The sequence below is a fragment of the Grus americana genome, chromosome 18 (assembly GCF_028858705.1).
Source record: "Grus americana isolate bGruAme1 chromosome 18, bGruAme1.mat, whole genome shotgun sequence".
Lineage (NCBI taxonomy): Eukaryota > Metazoa > Chordata > Aves > Gruiformes > Gruidae > Grus > Grus americana.
Genome location: NC_072869.1, coordinates 3,432,176 through 3,454,299, shown reverse-complemented (window position 1 = coordinate 3,454,299; position 22,124 = coordinate 3,432,176). Strand labels below are relative to the sequence as shown.

The window sequence follows — 22,124 nt, the reverse complement described above, 5'->3', positions numbered from 1 at the left end:
CTCTCCTGATTTTCAGGGTTTTTTGTTGGTAGTTCAGAGTTTCCTTGTTCAGAGTTTCACATTGTCCAGAATGCCACCGCTGTTAGCGAGTGAAATTGGCTGAACGACTGAACTAATACCACAGAACCACTAAGTGGGGTTTGGGCATTGAACAAGTGTTAACTTCCTGAGGGGTGGGGGACAGGGAGGAATTACGATATTTGGTGATATGTTGGGAACGAATCTTTTTTTTGTGTGTGTGTGTGGTGGTGTTCTTTTTTAAAAAAACCCAACCAACCCCCCCCACCCCATGCTGTGCAGCTGGCTTTGTGCTGATGGACAAGTTTGCTGTACTGTGTTGATGAAATATCTTAAGCCAGTTGACAAAGTTCAGGTGACCGTTCTGGCTGGGTGAGGTTCTTGTGTGAGTCCAGTTAGTCCAGGCTCATTTCACAGTTCTGTGACAGCTGGGGCACTGTCCTAAGCTGGCAGATGTTTGAGTTTTTATTTTATTTTAGCAGAAGGTAAAAATACTGTTCCACTTCCCTCATCTTCGGACCTTTGTTACTATAAAAATAACTATGATACGTACATCCTGGAAGGACAGCTGTGTCTTATTTTGTGACTCCAGCCTCCTGAGGAGGAGTTCTCTCATTTCCGTGCATATTAACATAAATTTAGGGAAGAATGGGAAGTAGTAGTCTCATGCTACCTGCCTGCACTCATTCTGCTCGTTTTCAAAATTGTTTATATTAGGAGTTGAAGTTGTTGGAAAAAGATAAAACTTTTGATAGATATTTGCAATTTCTTGAAAAGAAATCTCTGTAATTAAGCAAATGATATTGAGAAGAGAATTAGGGAAGGGGATACCAGCAGGGACTTGAGGAACGCGCTCTCAGTCCTGATACGGATTGGCTATTTTCACGTGCGCGCCGCTTCCCTTCCCTGTGTGCCTTCCAGTAATAAAATGGAGATGATATACTTACCGTACGAGATGACTGGTGAATTATTTAATTAATATTTTTTAATTGATTTGAAAAACAACTCGATAGCATTTGCACTGTTAATGTAGCATTTGTATTATAATGATTCCTGTTATATCCTCCAAATCTATAGCAGATATCGCTGTATCTTATTGTTTACAGCTTGGATGTGGTTTTGCCAAAGTGTGCACCTAAAAGGCGGGGGTTTAAAATCTATAATTCTTTAGCAACCTAAGTGCATTGCTCCTTGGTTAGTCTAGAAATTTTATATATCTCTGTATATTTTTTTAATATTTTATGTCAACATATGATGGTCATAAAAGTACTTGGAAGAATATTTCAGCATGAGAAAGCTACAGAGTTCACTGGATGCTATTAATAGGTTTTCTAGCTGACTTTTATAGCTGCTCCTCACCATAATGATCAGTAAAATCTTTTTAAAAATATATAGAGAGTTTTTTCCCACATGGGGCTGTACATATCACTAGTGATGACGCACTTGTTGCTTAATGGAAAGTCTAAAAATGCTTTACATATATTATCATTCATTGCAGTTTTTCATAGAAATATCTGTCTTCTCTCCCATTTTAAAAGATTTGTAGTTTAGAAAGCAGTTGCACATATTGTTTTTCTTATAGGCGAAGAGGTGTTACTTTGGGGGGTGAATTAGACATCCATATTTTGAAGATTTATTTATTTTTTTACATACAACATAGAATTTGCTGTCATGGTTGATTGACAGCTTTGCTATTATAGCTCTTGTGTCTCTGGACCACCAAAGAACCTTGTTGCTCTAGGCTACTGAATAACAACAGGGCTATACCCTCATTTATTCTGGTGGGTTTTTTCAACAATGACCTATTCTTTTAGAACCAGACAGTCAAAAAACTGGAGGCTCGTGTCCAGCAGTTGACTGTTGAAGCTGAAAACAGTAATTTACAACGTCAAAAATTATCTCAAGACAAGACTGATGCAGAACAACGTTACCAGGCGGTGTGCTCTGAACTTCAGGAAATGAAAGCGAGGTAATTCAATAGCAGTTGCTGGTTTTAACGTTGAAGAATATGGAATTTCCAAAAGCAAACATTATTAATTTTATTTTAAGAACTCACTGAATGGTAATTTGCCTTAGAAAATTGTCATGAAAATGTATTATTTGATGTAAAACTCATTTTTGGAACAGACCTAAATGACCATTTTAAGAAGTATGTTCTCTTTCCGTTATTTATAATCACTTTGTTCTGTTACTATGAGCACGTGGTACAGGCAGACTTACATACGCTGTAGAATTGATACTGAGCAGGTAAGATGCCAAAATATGAAAGCAATTCCCATATTCTGTTTGCTTACTACTTGTAGGCACAGCTCACTTCAGAAAGACAAGGACCATATTATACAGGAATATGAAGAGAACATGCAGCAACTACAAAGTAAATATGATGTTGATATAAATTTTATAAAGGAGGAACATGCTCTCTCTGCAGCTAAGGTATGCTTCCACATATAATAGGCATTAAAATGTTGGGGTTTTTTTAAGTGGTCTCAATATAAATGTAATGCTTATAAATAAATCCAAGGGACTATTCAGTTTCCTAGGTTATTCATGTGTGTAAGCTTAAAAAAAGTGACTTAATTTTTCATTCCCAAATTTGACTGAAAAAATCACCAGAAGTTGACTGGTAATTCTGGGGACTGTGTGTGTGTACATACAGGTGGGCTTTCCATAGCTGATTCAGATAAGGTGCAATTAATATGCTGATTTTCTTTGTGCGTCTCTAAAAATTCTGGATACCAGAGGACCTCAGCACACTTAAAAACTTACTGCCTTCATCAGGCCCCTTCAATGAGGGAAAATATTTTTTCCAGAAATAAACTATCTTAGAGGCCTCTTTAATATGGAAAATTATGTTAAATATTTGTGTTTAAGAGATTTATTTTTAAATTCTACAGACATACATTCCACCCAAAATGTAGTAAGTCTAGTTTGTTTCTATAAAAACTATCAAGTTGATGTCTAGTAATATGCATTGGTAGGTATATAGTATATATTTAATATCATTTTCAAGTTAAATAGTTGTAAGAAAGGCTCATGTTTTAAATACCATCTGCTAGTCCTTAGAGCAATAGGACAAATGGGGTCCTTTTCATTTATTTACTGGGATTCTGGGAGCTTTGATGATGCTTTACTCCATTTAATTTACAAGGTATTTTTCTTGCAGTTGTTAGTGCCAAGTTTTTTTATTATTAGTTTTTTTTTTGTTTTGTTTACATGTCTAAGTTCACAGACAGACAGAAGTGACGTATCTGGATTTGTAAACTCATGCGGGTTTTTTTCCCAAGTTGATAATTTTTTCTGACTTCCAGGCACCTTTGAGAAATAAATTTAAAAATGCAAAAGATGGAACTGCAATGCAAGAGGAATGCAGCACAAAAATTCCTTTTTCTTTTAAATCCCTACAGGCATCTGATGTGATTGAAGAATTACAGCACAGTGTGTCTCTATTAAAACAACAGTTACAAGATTCAGAACATCAAAGACAGCAACAGCTGAGGGTGAGCCCTGAATTTCTGACTCAAGAATGACCAGACCTTTTTACTTTTTCCAGTGATTTGAGTGTTTAGATAGCCCATAGTGAAATGCACTTATATGTAACATGCATCGTGGTATGTATTTTGTATATAGAAATATATTAAGTGTCACCTTATGCTTAAAGGTTGATTTAAAAGGTATGACTAAAAGAGATCGCTTTATGGGTAAGAGCAGAATTTTCACAGGAACTTTTTACTGTTGTTGTAATTCACACACTAAAACAGTATAAACATGTATCAGTGGGTTATAGAGAAGCGTGTCAAAGAATTATGAATATCTTTTTTCCCTAAACTGTAAACATTCTTAAGTTTCAAAATTGTTTTTATTTTTGTCACTATTTAATAGTTCAGTTCAATGTTTGTCTTCCTACAGGCATTTAAATTAATCCTTCTATCTCAGGATAATGAGTTCCACATCTGTATCATGTATCAATCCTGTTGGAGTCTTGGCATCTAGTTTTCCTCCTATGTCTTTCATTTCACAGTTGATGTAGTACAGAATGGCATTTTAATAGCTCGGGAGAACAAGTTGCTGTTTCTCTTTAGGAAACATGAATCATGACTTTCGAGATAGTTTTGTTACGTGTGGATATTTTTGCTGTTGGTTGAATATTTTTTTTGGTATGTCAGAGAATTTTTTAATGATGATATCAAGTGGATTTAAAAATTTTATGTACTGTTCTATAAAATAGCAAGTGTGTGTGTGTGTGTGTGTGTTTAATGCCTGCTTTGAAATGAAAGAAAAATGTGATTTGTTTATTTAGAATACACATCTCTTCCTTTGCAGGATCAAGAATACAAGCTTCAGCAGGACAAACTTCACCTGGAGCGTGTATATGAAAAACAGGTAATGCTTTCAGGAAAACATACCAATTTTGTTGTATATGGAAGCTAAAGGTTTAAATTCTGAAATCCCCAGAGTAGTAAACTTTGGAATTCAAGCATTTCACATAGGTTGGAAAAATAATTGGACAAATTCAAGGAAGTTTTTAAGTGCAGCTATTTAAGTACAGAGATACCGCCTCTCATTCTAGGAACCTGTTGCCAAGTGATGGAGGCTGGGAGAGCGTTGCCAAAGAAGTGCCGCTGTAAGCCCGCCCTGTTTGTATACGCTTCTTTTGTTGGCATCTGATGTTAACTGCTGTTAGAGAAAAGATAATGAACTTAACTGAACTTAGCCTAACCTGTTGTCGGTGCTCATGTTCTTCCATACTTCTTTTTCCCAATACGTCTTTATTCCATATTTTCCCGTGATTTGGATGTGTTCTCTATACATTGTCAACATGCATTGTTTTTACATCAGAAACTTCAATTAAAAACTGTAATTATCAAAACCATTTCATCTTAAAGGACTTTGTAAATAGTGTCTACTCTTGTAGACTTTAAACATCAATAAGTTTCAAATTAAACTTCAATTTTAGTGATGTTACATGTTCAACTCATGCAGTGTTTAGTAAGAGGGTACCTTAGACGCCTGTTTAATTGAAAGGCTGTGTTATTCAAACATGTAATTTCCAAATGTGGCAAATTTATAACATAAAATAATGAATTGTGATCGTAGCTACTTGTCACTTGGTAACAGCATTTGCAACATGAATCGTAGTGAGTTTTTGGTCTGAGTTACTGCCTTCTGCTGCCTTGCATTCAAATACTTTTTTGACCCAAGATATGTTTTGATCTAATCCTAGCCTACATTTGTCTTTTTAGATAAGTCATATTTTATATGGACATTGGCCTCAAGCAAAGCCTAGGATTGGAATAATATTGCAGGTCCAAATAAAAATATGTTAGCGTAATTTGAATATCCTCTAGCTGCTCTAGAGGCCATTGGTTTATTGCAATACATCGCTTCCTCTGCAGATAAGTACAGATTAAACGTGGCTGGTAATGTTTCCAGGCACCAAGTCCAAATGCCATCAAATGGCTCACATCTTTGGGAAAGGAGGAGAAAAAATACATGTCAAGAATGTATAAATTGGCCCAGAAAATACTAAACCAAGCTTGCCTTCAAGCAAAGGAATCATGAAGTCTGGTGCAATCTGTTCACTTAAGAACCTACCCGTTATCTAATAATCTTTATTAGTCTACAGTGGCTATTGCCTGCTAGGATATTTAAACATCAAACAAATAATAGGTAGTAACCCTAAATGTCACTGTTTGATTAAATGTGCTTATCTGCTGAATCAGGAACCAGTTAGGCTAAATGGTTTTACAAGCAAAGGAAACACCTGCTTTTTATAAATAATCTACCGCTTGTTTTCCAAACATGCAGCTAAGCGTAAGAACAGTGACGGATTATTCCTGAGAGCTGTTCTCGAGCCAGCTGTTAAATATATATATAATTTTACCAGGTTTGGCAATACCTTCTTTACTCTCTGATAGACAGCCCATCGGTTTGGAGGCTCTTTCAAACCAACTAAGGATTCAGACTTCCACGTAGTAAACACCTATATGGAACTTCTTACAGTAGAGAATCTCTAAATTTGTTTTTTCATTGGAATATACTCTTATACTTCTGACTATATACTCATTAAAACACATTTTTCTGTATTGTAGTAACTTAATAGCATGTAACATTGCAAATAATTGTAGGCGAATAAAGGATTTCCCTAAAAGCAAGATAAGCTCTTGTACTTAATCTGCCTTTGGCAAAAAAATTATGAAAATTCATGGTTTGCACCGTGCCTGGGGTTCCTTCAGCCAAATTCTGAAGCTGCTTTTCTCTTGATCCAAAATACCAGAGACAAGAATTCTTCATAACAATATCTATTCCTGGTTAGTGAATTTAGGAAGTGTGAGTCAGATTTTGTTCAGTGTTTTTTGCAACTATATTGCTTTATCTGGAGAGAAGCAGTTTCTCAGATTGCTGGGATATGTTCCTTGTCAGATCTTGAAAGTTGCCATATTCATTCTGGATTGATTAAATACTAATAGGAAATAAATACTAAAAATAAATTTGAAATGCTACTTTACTATTTAAGTGGTAACAAAAATACACTGGGAAAATTACAAACATTTAGAGGATGTTTAAAGGGACTCAAAGTTTTTTGTAACTCTTGAGTATCTTTAGGATATTTACGTAAGAGGTCTGTCTAGTGTTTGTGTGCAACTACATCTTTTAAAACATGGGTGTATAGATATTGCCTGGTGTAAGGGCAGCTGCGTGGAGGGGAAGAATTCCGTGGAAATGTAGAGCTTTCTTGGGGAAATGGAAAGGAAGGGGGATAAGCAGCATGGCCGAGCGGAGGAAAATGGAGAGAGGCGTGGGACCCCGTAATGTCACAGTAGTGATCTGCTGCGTGCTGAGGTCATGGTGAGTGATGCGGCAGACTTTTACGCTGGGAAATTACTCAAAGGGGAGATGTATGCTAATGCTCATCTAGGGAAGAGATGATGGGGAAGAGAGAGGAGGATGACCTGCTGGGTGAGGATGCAGAGGCTTTTGGATTGCGCTGGGATTGATTTCTTGCCGCAGCCATTGGGGTGACCGATGAGTTATTCTTCTGCATTCACACTATTATAAGCAGCGTGTGGTCACAGTTCAGTGTGGAATAATAATTGTTAGCAAAGATGCTTTATCGTTTGAGGTGTCTGCGTACCTTTTGTGGGTTTGGTAGTCGTACGCTTATACAAGAGCGCCATGCCCTCACGTTTCCCAGTGGTGCTTTTGACATCTGCATGCAAAATGGAAAAATGAAAAGTTTTACAGGATGAGTCAAGCACTCTGGTTTGATTTCCCTGGGTCAGGAGTTCATTAGTAGTAAACCACCTTTCCTCAAAGTTGTACTTTACCTAGGCATATCTACCTTCTGCTAGTTAATGCTTGAGTATGTACTGTTCTAAAGTAATGCTATATACTCTCATTTTGTTTGGTGGCTTTATTGTTGCAAGAATTCATAAAAAGTAGTTCACTTTAGGTGTTCACAAATTGGTAAGTAGGATCTCTGCACCACAGACAATGCATGTCATTATTTTAGGCAGATTTCTATATGCTTTCCTGTATTTATCTAAAGAAAATCTAGTTCCTTTTATTTAATTACTGATATTTCTTTATTTTAGAAAATAATAATCAATTTAAGAAGAAAAATAGCTCTGCTATATTCTCATGCTTCATGTCTTTATGTTAATCCTTATTCTTGCATTGTATGTAACTTTAGAAATACATAGATGGTTGTCTACGTCAGTGCAAAAGAAATATGCCAAATAAATAGTCTTTATAATTTAAAGTAACTTTTTTTTAAAAAAAAAATCATACTTTGTTTTAGGTAATATATGGTGTTTTTTTCCTCCAAATGGTAGATTCATGGCATCCGGAATGATCTTGATAAAGAAAGAGGGGATGCTCAAAAGAAAATTCGCAAACTGGAAGAGACTTTGAAGTAAGTGAATATGGAATAACTGTTGCACCATCCCCAATTTTTTAGTCAAATTTATTAAATAAACTTACACTTTGTCTCATCTAACTGCCTTCCTATCCTTTGTCTGGGTTATCTTCCCATTGTAAAGCCACCTCTTCAGGGTTCTAGTCAGCCATAAAAATTAAAACAGTACAGCAAGAGCCAAGGCACCCAAATTTGTTGACTTTCAAGTGGTAGGAGTAAAACAGAATTGAAGTTAGTGGTGTCAGCTGGTCTCGCTCTCTCAAATAAATGAAATTGGCTTCAATTGAGAATAGATACATAGTAGGCAAATAATCCAAACCAAAGACTAGTTGCTTTGGACTATTTTAGAGGAGGAGATCGATCTGAAAGATGTATTTATTTAAATTATATTTTAACTTGATTTAGTATATGATATGTGATTATTTTTTTAATATCCCTAAATCACAACTTGAATGTGGATTCTTCCTCTTTGATACTACTCTTTTTTTTTGGTGTGAATACTTAGTTTGCAAATGTGGGTAAGGCTCAGAGCAATGGTCTACAGCAAGCAGAAGACACTTCTCATTAATTTGGAACAGCTTTTTTTGCTGACCTTGTGCATTAAAGAACTAATCAGGATGCAACAAGTTTGATGTTTTCTGAGCGGAGGAGTGGTTTACATGCAGCAGATGCACATGTGACAAGATCGACTCTTGTGATGCTGCTGCCATTTTTTATTATGTAAAATATTATTTCCATATGTTTATCCAGTTAAAATTCAAAGCTATGGAAATAATTTCTAGGGAAAACAGATTATTCTGACACAAACCAGAAGTTATTTGCTAAAACTGCTTAGTTAAATGTTACCATGTATCTTATCTAGGCTGATAGAGGCATTGTGAAGATACTTTTATTCAATAAAAGTCACAGGGCTGAAGTATGTATTCCTTTATTTCTGTAATCTCTTAGGTATCTTAAATCACTACAGACAGTAATAAAAACTCTAGCTTTTAATTTTTAAATTCTTTACAAGGGTATTTGTAAAGTGGGTTAGCATGCTGCAGGTTTTGAACTAACTTTTAATTAAACAGCACTGTGCTGAGAAGCTCTTGTAGATAGCTGAGGAGGTCCTCACTTATTGCTGGTATTTCCCAGCTGTAATTAAGCTTGGGTTGAATGTTTGGGTTACAGTAAGGATTTGAAAGACTAAAATGTCAAGAACCCGGTTTACTGGGGGATATTTGAGGGTCCACAAAGTTGAGATGATGTTGGCAGAGGCCAGGCCCAACCATGTGCTTTGTGTGAGTGGGTCCTTTGGCCAAAACTGAGGATGGGTCAGGCTCTGGGATGGAAGAGCCCCGGAGCCTGCCTGCCATAGACTGTTTCCCCTGCAGCAAGGGATTAATACCTATTCCCAGTCTTCAAAGTGCCTTCTAATATAAGCTCCTTCCACTCATGTTGTAGGGTACTTTATGTCCTATGGCAGACTCTCTGTTTCTGTTATGCTTTTTTTATTTTATTTTTTGATTCAGGGTGTTGAAATAATGTAGTGACTTCTAATATTAGATGGTAGATCACTCTCCTAATTTAAAATGGAAAATGTTTTAATTTTGGAGATAGCTTACTCTTTAATAATGAATCTGTACTACTGTTCTTTTGGTTGGTTTACAGCAGTGATTTGGGGTCAATTTTAAGATTAGTAATGGAATTAGTAATGCTAATAAGTAATTATGTTGTAATTCAATAGAAATAAAAATTGGCTTTCATCCTTGTTTTTTGTCTGGATGGAGGCAGAATTTGGCAGAATCATGAGGGTGGATTTGTGCTCCTAAAGATTAAAAATATTGTATTTTCAGAAACATAGTGCCCCGGTCTAAGCCCAGCACGTATTCTGCTGACTGGTTCTTTCAGATTTCAACTCCGGTGCAAACCCTCTGCGTCTGGCACCTGTACCTTTCTGATCGCGGATGTCTCGCGGCACGTGGCTCTTAAGAGCAGACTCACGTGCCCGGGGTAGAGGAACTGCTGACCCTGCAAGGCTGACTTGCTGGAAACCAAGCCGTTAACTTAGTGCCAATGTTTCTGGGCAATATGAAGATTTTGCATGTGTGTGCTTGTGTACGATATATACTGAAGTAATACCTAACAGGCAGTAATACTTTTGCATCAGTAATGGATGGCTTCCTTATGTTTTTTTAACCATTGCTGCAAAAATTAGTCCTTTTAACAATCTCTTGCTGTTAATATGAATTCATAAGACCTAATGTCTTATGTGAAAATGCTTTCTTTTGCTGTATTTCTTTGACTATTTGTGGAATCAAATTAAGTAATTGCAAGCTAAGGCAGACCCAGTAAACCTCTAGAAAACAACCTTACCTTCCTTGAGATGCGTGAAAATATAGTTCATCTTCAATAGAAACGATGCCTTGTGGAATTGCAGCTCAGAACCCAGTAGGTGCATCAGTGATTTCTCATAAACTACTTTGATCTGAATACACTTTGATTCTGAAATGGCCACAGAATTATATCTTGAGTAGCTAGGCAGCTGCAAATATATAGAAAGGGAAGTGGCAGGCATTTTAGTGGGGGGGGGGTGGTGGTGGTTGTTGTTGTTATTATTATTTTTTTCCAGTGTTGTGACAGCAAACAATGCCATTGCAGTTTCAAACATGTCCACGCAGATGTATGATGAAAGTGATTTGAGACATTGTGTGGAATAGTAAAATCCACGTTTCTGAAAGTATCTTTCGCTTCAAAAAACTGGTATTGCTAGAGTTGTAATACTGAATGGGGGTTTACATAGTTCTTGGAAAGTTATTTTTCTTCTGAAGTTTATGGTAAAAATATCTGTCAAAACCAAATCTTTTGCAAAAGAATTGCTCTAAAGTCCTGACTATTGGTGGTGACTTGTAGATATCAATTTTATATTTAGTGTAGCAATGCGTGTCATAGGCATTGCCTGATGGTAAAAGTCACTATAAGAAGTGCTCCAAGGGTTTTTCTAGAATGTCATTTAAACTGCATTTATATAATAACAAAGTATTCTTAAAAAGCTTCTGTGTAATTACTTGGGGGGAAAGGTTGTTTCTCTAATCCCTTTAGTTTGGTTGCATAAAATGCGTCATGAGAGTGGGTTACGAATAGGCTAAATCTCTGCGGTTCTTATCTCTTTTATTTTAAGTAGAGGAATAGGAAATAAAGAGGTATAGTTATATTGCAATTTGTCACGCTACAGACTAAGTTGAATACAGCAGAAAAAAATCTATACCCATTTGTTGCTGAAGAACAAAGAAGTGTTTGCATTATGATAGAAATGATCGGGTTAGACTGTAGTATTTATCGCTGACTGGTAATTTTACCAAGTTTAAAATGTTTCGGTGGTTAAGCTCCCTTCAGTCTGGACCTGCTCTGCACATCCTCTCGCTATGAAGAATTGTGTTGTGTCTATAAGTAGCAGTTTTTAATAAATATTTGTCTTAATTACTAAACAAAAGTTGCATCTAACTTGTTTTCCTAAAAAGATGCAAACATTCTGAGCTGGTAATGCTTTACTCAGTTTGTGTTGATCACAAGTATTAAATTCCATCTCTTTTCAACAGACGGTGTACTAAATACTGACCTCTGTCAATATTAGCCCTCTAAATGAAGATGATGAACTCTAGCCCTCTGACTACAGAATAATTTGAAGGCATATTGAAGGTTCTGTTTTCTTAAAAATAATATCTTTCCTTTTTTACTGTTTCTTTTGGTTCCAAAATAGCATTGTGAACTACAGACAACTATCTTCCCCGTCACTGTGAAAATTTCAGAAATAATTAGAGTGGTAGCTTCATGGAACGCCAGTGAGAGTGTATGTTCAATAAGGACCTTGGAGATAAGTACATACTGTGTTCACAATTTAAATATTCAGAATTTAACGTTTGCGTGGTAGTCACAGCCATGATCCCAGAGGGAGTATCGCAGTTCTGTGCTGGGCGTTATGTGCAGCTAGCAGAAGCGCGTATACTTTAAGGCTGCCCTCGTTTATTCGCTGATAAACAGAGAAACTTAGACCATTGTTGCTTAAGATCAGAGGTAAAAATCTCTGTTATGATCCAAAGAAGGAGCAGAATGGCCGTGTGCAGCATTATATTGGTGTGCTCCATCAGTGTCTGAGGTGTGACGGCCACCTTGACCTGCATCACCGAGGATTATCAGGTGTACAGCAGGAAACACTTGGCTTACAGCATTTTAGTTTTAAGTTCCTTTATATGTTGTTAGTAATAATATATAAAAAGCTGAAGTTGAAACAGTAAAGGGAGGATTTGATTGTAGAAGTAAATAGTTACAGTTACAGGTTTTTTGAAGTGTGAATATATTTAGACCACCTCAGTTGTAATGTGGTTTGGTTTTGCCACTTCCATTCTGGAGTCCGCAATACCTTTATGACTGCATAGAGGTATAAAGTTTGTCCATCTTGAGAGGGAGATTTTGGACTAAATATTAAACGTACATAAGAGTCGAGGCTGTTATCATCTGTCACCTGCGTGGAAGTGCAGACCACCTTGCTGCTGCTGGTTCCTCAGGATAACGGTTGTGATGGTTCTCACGTACTGGAAATAATTATGGGATCTGATTTAATGCTTTTTGGTTTGCGTGTCCCATACACAAATTAATATTTCATTTTGCTACTGAAATATAGCTTTCCTGAGTTCTTATTCTTCTGTTCTGTAGTGTGATTGAAGGAAACAGTTTTTAAAAAGTCATGTTAGGAGAAATGAAGTTAAATGCTACCTCTGCAGGTGCAGGCGTTGGACGTGGAAGTACCCAGGAGTGCGTGCACGCTATCTACAGTTAAATGCCTCACAACCTTCTTCCTCTCGATCTTTGCCTTTTTTTTTTTTTTAAACCTGCCTATGGAGCCAAATCTCAGTGCTTTGCAAGTGGTGATGATACAGAGCAAATGTTTAGCAGCTGGTTTATTGGAAGTCACTTAATAAAATTGTTTGTTTACATAAGAAACTGGCAGCACCTCTTTATTCCATTGCTTCTCTACCCCTCATCTGAACTCGTTTAAGAATCTTCTGGGGAAGAAAGAGGGGCTGAACTTCACAGAAACCAGCAAGGCTGCTCCTATCTATTAGCAGATTTGTATTTTTACAACAGTTTCTAAAGCACGCACATACAGTCTTCACAGTATTTTGTGATTTATTTTAGACGGCAGACCAAAACTTTTCAAGGTCTGTTCAACCAAAGGCATGGTGTGAAGGTGGTGCCTGTAGATGTTCAATAAAACAGAGAATGAAATGATTTACCTTTCCTTTCACATATATGCTTGTCTACCTGCACATGTTTTCTCTGGGAATCCTTGACATGTGAATCAAGGAAAGGTTGGGTTTTCTTTGGGGATGGTGCTGTGGAGTTTCCTCTCTGTAGACTTAAAAAGACTCGTTTCATTGCTTTTGTTATTCCCAGTATGATAGCTGTGTCAGGTCTATATACCTCCACGTGCTGATGCTAGACTACTATTTTTAGGGACATTGTCAAGTGTGGTTCAGTGATACTAATTTATATTTTAAATTTCAATTTTTGTGTATAGTACAGTTACTACTACTGCGAGATTTAGTCTCATAGAAAATATCTGATTAAAATGCATTTGCACTTGTATTTCCTAAAACAAGTTGGAAAAATGCTGTTTGGGGAAGAAAATCACAATTATTTTTTTGTACCACTTACTCTCCTTGAAACCTTAGTCACTTCTCTATTCAGAGGGCTTAGACTTGTCATCTAGTATGGTTTGCCAGTCCTTTGGTGGTTCTGGGTCATTTGTTCCCTACCTGACATGGTCACAAGATAGATGGCACAATGGAGCTGGAGCTTGTCTCAGGCTTGTCCTGCAGTTTTAAACTTAGTACTCATACTTGCAAAGCCTTAGGAGAATGGCTTTGACATCACACTTGCTCAAAAGCAGAAGCTGGTGTCAGTACGTTCTGCGAGAAGAAATCTAATTGTAATTGTTCTGCAACTTCAGGCTGAGTCCCTGACGAAGGGCTGCCTGGGTCACAGCTACGCGGACCTTCGGTACGTTCCCGTCTCTCGTTTTTACTTCTGCAGGGCTTCCGTCTGGGTTGGACTGTGGTGCCCTGGAATGATTTGAGTTTACGTGATCCTGTTATCGTGCTGCCCTGAGTATTTATTTATTTTTTTGTTTTGTTCTGAGTCTGCTTGTCCGCCTCCAGCAAGCGTTCTGCCTGGTGCGTTCCGCAGTGCCCCTGTACCGCTGAGATGGGGACGAGACAAAAATGGGAACAGGACGAGATGGCCCCTTGCAGAATGTGTTCTGCTTTTTCCTGCAGCTATGGCTGTGTAATGACTTGGTTTTCATTGTGCAGTTTTCTTTGATATACAAAGAGAAGGCCTGGATTTGTTTGGTCCGAAAGGCTCTTTTTGCATTGTTCAGAATATGTAAAAATGTATCAAGTTTTAGCACCAGAAGTTTTATGTAAGGGTCTTTTAGTCCTTGAGATTAATAATCTCTTGCAAAATTCCCGTGGAGTTTATTTAACTCTTTTCTCTGTATTCTAGTAAAAGGGACAATGCAAAAGAATTGAGGGTACATAAATCTGAGAGAAATAAATGGTATACATAATGTTTCTGAGCTAATAGAGGGGAAACAGATGAAGGCAAGGGTAAATAAAACCGTGAAGAAAGGTGGCAGAAAGAGATAGAATAAATAGCAGTGAATAGAATTTAATTTTGTTTTGCAGGTTAAATTGCATAACTTGGTATTTGCTGTTATGTTGGATTCCATCATACAAAAAAAAAGTTAAATTTGGACTTTCAAAATATACAGAAATTGTATTTTTAACAACCTGTGAGTTACAGTGGATTTTGAGAGTTTAATGATCCCAAACCCTTTCAGAACTTTATTTTTAAATAGCTGCTTCTTCAGAATACTATTGTATGGATTGTACTGTAGGGACTTCCTGTAGGGGTAGGTGTCGTAAATGCCATTGCACGCAGAACAACACGACCACATGATAATCATCAATACAATGAGAGATAAAGAAATAAATGGAGTTCATAGCTTTAACCGCCAGTTGATTTTTTTTTTCCTTTCTTGCTTCTCTAAGTTGAATCCAGATTCTGAATAATTGCTTGTTGTTAATATTTTTAGGATAATTGCCTAAGTGTAGCTGTTTTCCTGTAGTTAATTCCATTTTTCCTTGAAAATGAAGTATTTGTGTGTGGAGGAATTCTTGTAGGAATGGAAAAGCTATTACTATTTAAAGCCGGAAATAATTAAAGAAATATGAGAAGGCATTGTCTTTAATTCCAAATGTTGCAATAAAGAACATTGTTAAGAGTTTATACTCATGTTCGTTGTGTTCATCGTTCTCTTTTAATAAAACACTTAGTGTTGTCTTGTTACAACAGTTGCAATATGATGAAAAAAAGCAAAATTTGATTTAAAACCAGCGGTAATGTTAAGTGGCTGAAGAGTTTGGATATAATTTTGCTCTTTAAAACAGGGCTGTATGGTGGGGTTTTTTTGTTGTTGTTGGATTGTTGGGTTTTTTCCCCCTCCTCTAAGAATCAGTGGAAAAACAGCCAGCTGTTCTCCACTTGGTGCTCTGCTCGAGCATCTGAAACCTTTTAGAGCAAAACCAGTCAGAGTTTCCAGCATATTGTAAACATTCCTTTAGCCCTAGTGAACATGCTGACATAACCCTCGCTCTAGGAGACACAATGTAAAGTATGAACAGAGGACAAAAAAATGCGGTAGCTTTATTTAATAGTCTCACTTAAAAGAAAAAATAAAGTGTTCTATTAACTATTTACAGCCTTTCATTTTTTTTTTTACCAGTTTCTCTGGAGACCTACTGGCAATAATGAAATATGTATTTAAAGGAAAGCTCCAGTTGTACAAAAAAAAGTAACAGTTGATTTTTTTTTTTAATCCTTGTCTATGGGACCATTTTGTCCCTCAAGATGGTTATAGAGATATCATATGACATCTTTTTAATGATATCAACTTAAAAACTGCTTCAATATAGGTGTGTGAAATGGGAAGTATTGCCTCAGACGAACAGCTTCAGTGTATCATGCCCTAACGCTTAGGTTAACCGCTGGAAATCGCCGTTCTAACAGTCAATGTGTTGAGGGCTATAGATTGTGACCTCACTACGTGAATACCAAAGTAGCTAACGCAAATGTCAGAATTGGTCCCTCATTATTCCGAAAGGCTTCTCTCTCTCACATCAGTGGATCTTTTAGATTCAGTGCAGTATGCTTCAAGACTATTTAGTGCCCAAAACATTGATGAAATGATCAGTTGGCTAAAGAACATCTTACAGATGATTGAACTGAATTATTGATCTGTAATAAGCATGAAATGTTTCAGGCTCTCACCTTTTTTGGGTCGGTTAAAAACTCTCTACAAAAATAGTACAAGGAGTGACGTTGTTCCTTTTGTTGTTATTGCCAGGCTTCAATTACACTTTGTAATTTTAAGTTTACTTTTACTTTTTACATATTTTGTACAGCTTTCCTCCAGCTTTATCAACGACGCAATCGACCTTCATCGAGGAATTAAAGTTAATATTTCAAACAATATTTTTATTGAAGGGGGGAAAAAAGTGAAAATCCACGTCCACTGTATCAGCCTCTTAGAAAGAAGAAACTGATGAGCTGAGTAGATACTCATCATTCCTCAGGGTTGAGTTACTGTATTGTCCATTACAACATGGATATTATTAATCTGAATCCTAAACGATAATAGTACAATTACTTTAGCCATAAAAATAGTTACCTTAAATATGTAGAATGACAGAATGAATACAGTATCCTTGTACCTCCTTGTCTAGGTCAGTGATATGGTTGTTTTTTGGATTCTTATTCGAAACTGGTATTTGATGGTGTAGCCGTGATTGTTTAAGGCTAGCAGAGACATTGGTAGGATATAATTTATTTTATGAAGGGCTTTTTGACCCAAGGTGTTTTTATCAGCACCTCTTTGAAATAATAAATCCGGCATGCTTTAAGCTGAAGTAATTAGTCTGATGTTTCGTGTAGAATTGCGTATTGGAAAAATTGGAGACAGTCTTAGTACTGTTATTTCATCCTCATTGTCTTTGATTTGCCAACCACTGTTGGCTCTGTCACTCATAACACGTCTCGGGCTGTTCTTCGTTAGTGTTAAGTGATTCTTCTTGCCCGGCTCTCCTCCTCTGCTCGGTGATCTCTCCCATAGTTTGTCCTTCAGATGGTTTATTTTATTTGCCCTCCAGCTTTCTGTGCCACAGCGCTCTTCTCTGATCCCTATCTTTTCCTTCTGTGCAGCTCCTCTCTGGGTATCTCATGAATCTATTTACTATCTGTGCTGCTGACTTCCTGGTCCACCTTTTAATTACAGTCTTGTCTCCTTTTATCTAAGCCATTATCTACACCTGTCTCTCTAATTCTCCCCTCCCTGCTCTCCTTGTTGAGGTTTAGCTGTCATCTCAGCATGTAAAAGCCATGACGATTAATCTCTCTTCTAATCCTCCTCGCTTGATAACCGAGCCTCTGTGGCCTTTCATATATGCGGTGTATCTAAATCTTGGAGACGGTTTCTGCAGTGTTGAGCAAAATTATAACATTTTCCTTTCCAGCCACATTTACAACGCTTACTGAGCATTTTAACCCGCATCTCATTCATCATTGTGCAGTTGCTGGTTTTATTCTGTTTGCACAGCACCTAGCACAACAGTACCCTGTCATTATTATAATGAGAAATAGTTATAATAATTATTAGTGTGTTTAACTGATGTCTAGTTAATTTGTGAGCCATTAATTTTGAATGTAACTCATTATTCTTCTTAGTTCACAGAAGTGTGATACTACACACGTGGAATATTATTTACTCTAAGTTCGTTAACGGCTTTAAGTGGTGGTTTAGTTTGTTAATGTTATCTCATGATTTATTTAAAACATAAGTATATAGTTTAAAATAATAATTGTATTGTAAATATCATTCATTGTTACAGCTTCCTTGAAGGAATGCAGACCAGCTTTTTGATGTTAACATCTCAAATTATGCAAACTGTAAACAATTTATAAGTGGATTTGTGCTTTTTTTCATAGAGACAAGCTCATCTTATACTTAAAATCAGGGAACAAAAGATAAAATCGTTCTCTACTTTATATTTTTGGCTTTATTTCTTTGAAATGATGAAACAAGTTAGAATGCTTTCTAACAGCTTCGAAATATTAAAGTGCCCAGGGACAGGATAGGGATGATGTTTTGAAGGCAATAAATATTTCAGTTTCACATTTCAGTCTTTCTTCTTCGTTCCTTTGATCTGGCTTTGGTTTAGTTATCATTCCGCTTGAATGACTTCACACTGTCTTTCTTCCTCTCCACACCAAAAAGAAGTGTTCTGCACATATTCCATATGTTTGGGCGCTCGCGTTGTAGGAGAGCCTTCGTTGCTCCTCGTTTGCTGGTAATAACGGCCCCTACAGCGCGATACTCCGACCGCAGCTAAGATGGGTGCAGTTACGCCAAATTTACACAGAAAGCTGTTACTTCACTCTCAGTATTTGTTGAAACTACTAGAGCAGGAAAAGTAAAGTTGTTTTCTGTGTGTTTCAGAGCATTGGTGTTACTACTGAAGCATTTTTCTGTAGCGATAAACTAAACCAGTAACCCCTTCTTTCTACAAATAGATGGTACTTCAGACCTTAAGACATTGTGTAGTTGAAAAAGTCCGTGTTCTAGAAATGAAATTAGAGGGGCTGTTGCCTGGAGTGGCTTTTTTAATGGTTACTGCACCCAGCTAAAAAGTGGCGTCGTGGATCTTGCATTTGGCTATAAATCGATAAACCGCTGCATTCCTGTGGAGTCCTCTGAGCTCAGGACCAGGATCGTGGGTTCACTTACACTTCTGGATACAAAATATTATGTACACATCCGTATACTGGATGGGTGCTCATGTGTCTGTAGCTTATACACAAAAAATACTAAGGTAAATTTCCTGAATTTTGCTTTTGCATGGAAAGATTTTGTATATTTTGGTGAAAGTTATGGTTTTGGCCACTCAGTATGCTGGGTATTATGTTGTCCAGTGAGTTGTCTTCTCCTTTGGGAACATGTGTTTATATTGTTTTTTTTAAATCTAAATGGGCTATATGAATGGTGATAACTGATTTTGTTTCAACACAGATTAGTAAAAGAGTCAATTTTTTATTTCTTGTCAACAAATAAAAAGGGAAGCATTTTAGAAACAAGCCCAGCGATATCCTTCTTCACCTGCCTTCCAGCAAGCGAAGAGTTTGCAGTTTGGGCAGTGAAGCATTTTTCCTTCAGAGGTATTAATGTTTGGGGAGGAGAGGAAGGAACAGGCAAAGACGCGTGTAAGGACAGCCAATCTAAATACATAGGATCAGCACATATATGTCATGCTGGATCATCAGGGTAATGAGGAGGAGGAGAGCCTGGCCTTGCTGAGCAGATCACCATTTGAAGATCTCTGCTTCATCGGTGGGGCAGGAGGCTCAGCCATTGCTCTGCTTTTCCCATACCTCAGCCTTGCGAAGCAAGATTCATTTTTATCTGCAGGCATAAACCCAGAGTCATAGTAACCTGTGATAGACTTAGACTTAGGAGATGAAGCCTCTCCCTCTCGTGGAGTCCTTCAGAGTCTAAGTTTCAAGAGCTTGTTCAGTGGCAAAATGTATCCTTACCATAGAAATTCCTCGCTCTGTTTTTGTGCTCCACTAAACTCAGGAGACAGTGGTCTGCTTGGACACGAGTGGGTTTTCACTGCTGCCAGCAGTATTTGGAAACCTGGCAAAGAATTTGCATATTTGTGAATTAAAGCCTGGTATAATCTTTATAAGAAAACATCAGGAGTTTCACAATCTAGTTATTTTTCATATCCCCGAAAAGCTCTCTAAACTATGCGCTTGTGTGCAGATTTGCTATGGGATGTCAGACTCCCTGTCCACAGAAGTTGTCCACCTGTAGCTTGTGGAGGTACACATTGTGTACACGTGTGTGCTTACGTGCCCTCTGAAATGTTTGAATTTGTTGAAGAGGCTGTGAACGAGGCAGGTGCGTGTCCTGGTGTTGTTTGCTGTTGGTGAGCTCTTTTCCGTACAGGGGTTGGTGAGAACCCTGCGAGTGACGATGCTGGTTCATTCTACGTTTGCTGGGACATCCCGAGTTTATTTAACCTCCCATGTAAGTCGCTGGATCGCCCTGTGTTTCATTAACTTGACTTGCTGTGCTGTAATGTCTTACCGTGCTTAGTTGTTACCTCTTGGAAGACGTTTTATGAAGCGAAGAAAATATTTATGATTCAGCATGAAGAGGAAGTAAGATGTTTGTATTTTCCATTTATCAGTCCACTTCAGAGTGCTGCCTTCTGAAATTGCAGTTCTGGACTTCCCAGTCCGCTTTCACTGAGATGGTTTGTGCTGTGTAAGATTGCTAATTCTGTTGCCATATTCTTTATACACTGAAACAAGAGGAATTTGCTGCTTTTTAAATTGGGGCCAAAGAGTAAATTCACCCTATTTTTATATTCAAGCTGGCTCAGCTTTAGGGGATTGAAGTGATGTAATTGTATTGTATTTGGCCCCACAACTAGTGCAACTGAAGAAAATAATCTTCAAAGTGAATATTTTAGTGCTTCAATGCAAGGCACATTGCTCAGTGTCTTGGGAAAAAAAAAGTAAAGCTTTTCTTATATTTGTGAACCGTGGTCCATTGTTGTACGTGGTTTCTAAGCTTCTGTACAAATCTGAACTGCGCAGAAAGTAGAGAGCGCTAGCTCCCGCATCCTTAAAAACTGAAGTTTTATTCCTGGTTTATAATGAAATGTTGCATCTATTCATGAGCTTAAGTACATAAAAGAAAGGAAGGTGCATAAAACCAGATTCCTAAAAGTTTACATCATAATATTTGAAAATAAAAATACATTCCTCAGGAAGAAGATGCATAAATTTGGAAGCTCACTAGCAGCACAAAGACTGACGTTTTGCCCTTTTACATTTAGATTTGTTCTATTTCCATCTGACGGGACCAAAAATGTTGTTCCAGTGTCTCTTGACACTTATCAATGTGGATATGTTTGAACAAGCTTTGGTTTTTGGTTTTGTTTCCAGCGTGCATTGGAAGTATTGGATGTATTTTATGGGGAGGGAGATTTGTTACCCAGTGCCCATAACTGAATTCAGGATCTTTGGGAGGAGACGTTGAGGTTTTCCCCTCTCGGTGTTTCCTCCAAGGTGACGTGTGGGTAGTGCTCTGCCGGTGAACCGCGCCGCTGCCCCGTCCCACCTTCTCTTCCAGGGTGCTGAGCTGTGCGCGGGTCTCGGGGGATAGTTCATCCTCTTCCGTGCTCTTTCCTGTGCGCTGCTGGTAGGTTTTGCTCTGGGAGGGGGGAATGACGTGCTCACCCATAATTCCATATCAGACAGCTATTAACTTAAAAATTTTTATATTCAGCAGCTCCCTGGTACCTGGGTTTCAGGGGGATAAGCGAGCCAAATGCCTTTGCAGCTGGAGCCGATGCGTAACTAACTCCTCAGACAGTTCATATCGCTTTTAGCTCTGGAGGCGTCACTGCTGTGCCCGTTCTGAGAAATGTCTGAGGATTTTTGTACTTGCAATTTTTGATCTTTTGCATCCTCTGTAGTAGAAATTTAAATCCTAAATGATCTTTTTGCCAGTTGAATTTAGACAGGGGGAAAAAAATCTTTATTTTTGGTGTTGGTTTTTTGTTTTCTGTGTAATTTTTATTGTCTTGTAAGTGAATGGAGAATATGGTAACTTAGATTAATATAGATATGCTTCCCCTTCAAAGGAGTTTAGAAAATAGAATTGCTGTGACAGTAGAAATAAAGCATAGCTTTAGGTTACAGCATAGCTCTCTAGCAAATTTGAAGAAAATTTGCACATGCTCCTCTATGAACACAAAGCTGAAAACACTAAACAATCATCGCCAAAAATGCGATACAGGATTTTGTTCTGTTTAGCTCCAGTTTCTGCTGGGTAAGAAAGGAAAACAGCAGCGTCCTTATGTCTCAGTTATTCCACCAGCTGTGACGAAGGTACCAAAATCAAATATTCTTTTCTAAATATGCATAATGAAAAAAACTATAAAAGTAAACAGTCATATACTTAGGGCTGGTGGCATTTCTTTGATCTCTTTGCTAATGGAATTACCCTGCTCTCCTACACTGC

At 37.5% G+C, this 22,124-nt stretch overlaps 1 protein-coding gene across 5 annotated transcripts in view; it reads left to right on the top strand.

Annotated features, from left to right (window-relative positions):
• CEP112 (centrosomal protein 112) overlaps nucleotides 1-22,124 on the top strand; it is a 171,800-nt gene that overhangs the window by 41,544 nt on the left and 108,132 nt on the right. For all 5 annotated transcript variants that reach the window (XR_008579771.1, XM_054846683.1, XM_054846680.1 and 2 more), the window contains 5 exons: nucleotides 1,833-1,987; nucleotides 2,322-2,451; nucleotides 3,423-3,515; nucleotides 4,339-4,398; nucleotides 7,851-7,930. Coding sequence is in view for 4 of the 5 variants with exons in the window: in XM_054846683.1 (XP_054702658.1) it covers nucleotides 1,833-1,987; nucleotides 2,322-2,451; nucleotides 3,423-3,515; nucleotides 4,339-4,398; nucleotides 7,851-7,930 (518 nt within the window). In the remaining variant the exon portion in view is untranslated. The remainder of the gene's footprint in view (nucleotides 1-1,832; nucleotides 1,988-2,321; nucleotides 2,452-3,422; nucleotides 3,516-4,338; nucleotides 4,399-7,850; nucleotides 7,931-22,124) is intronic.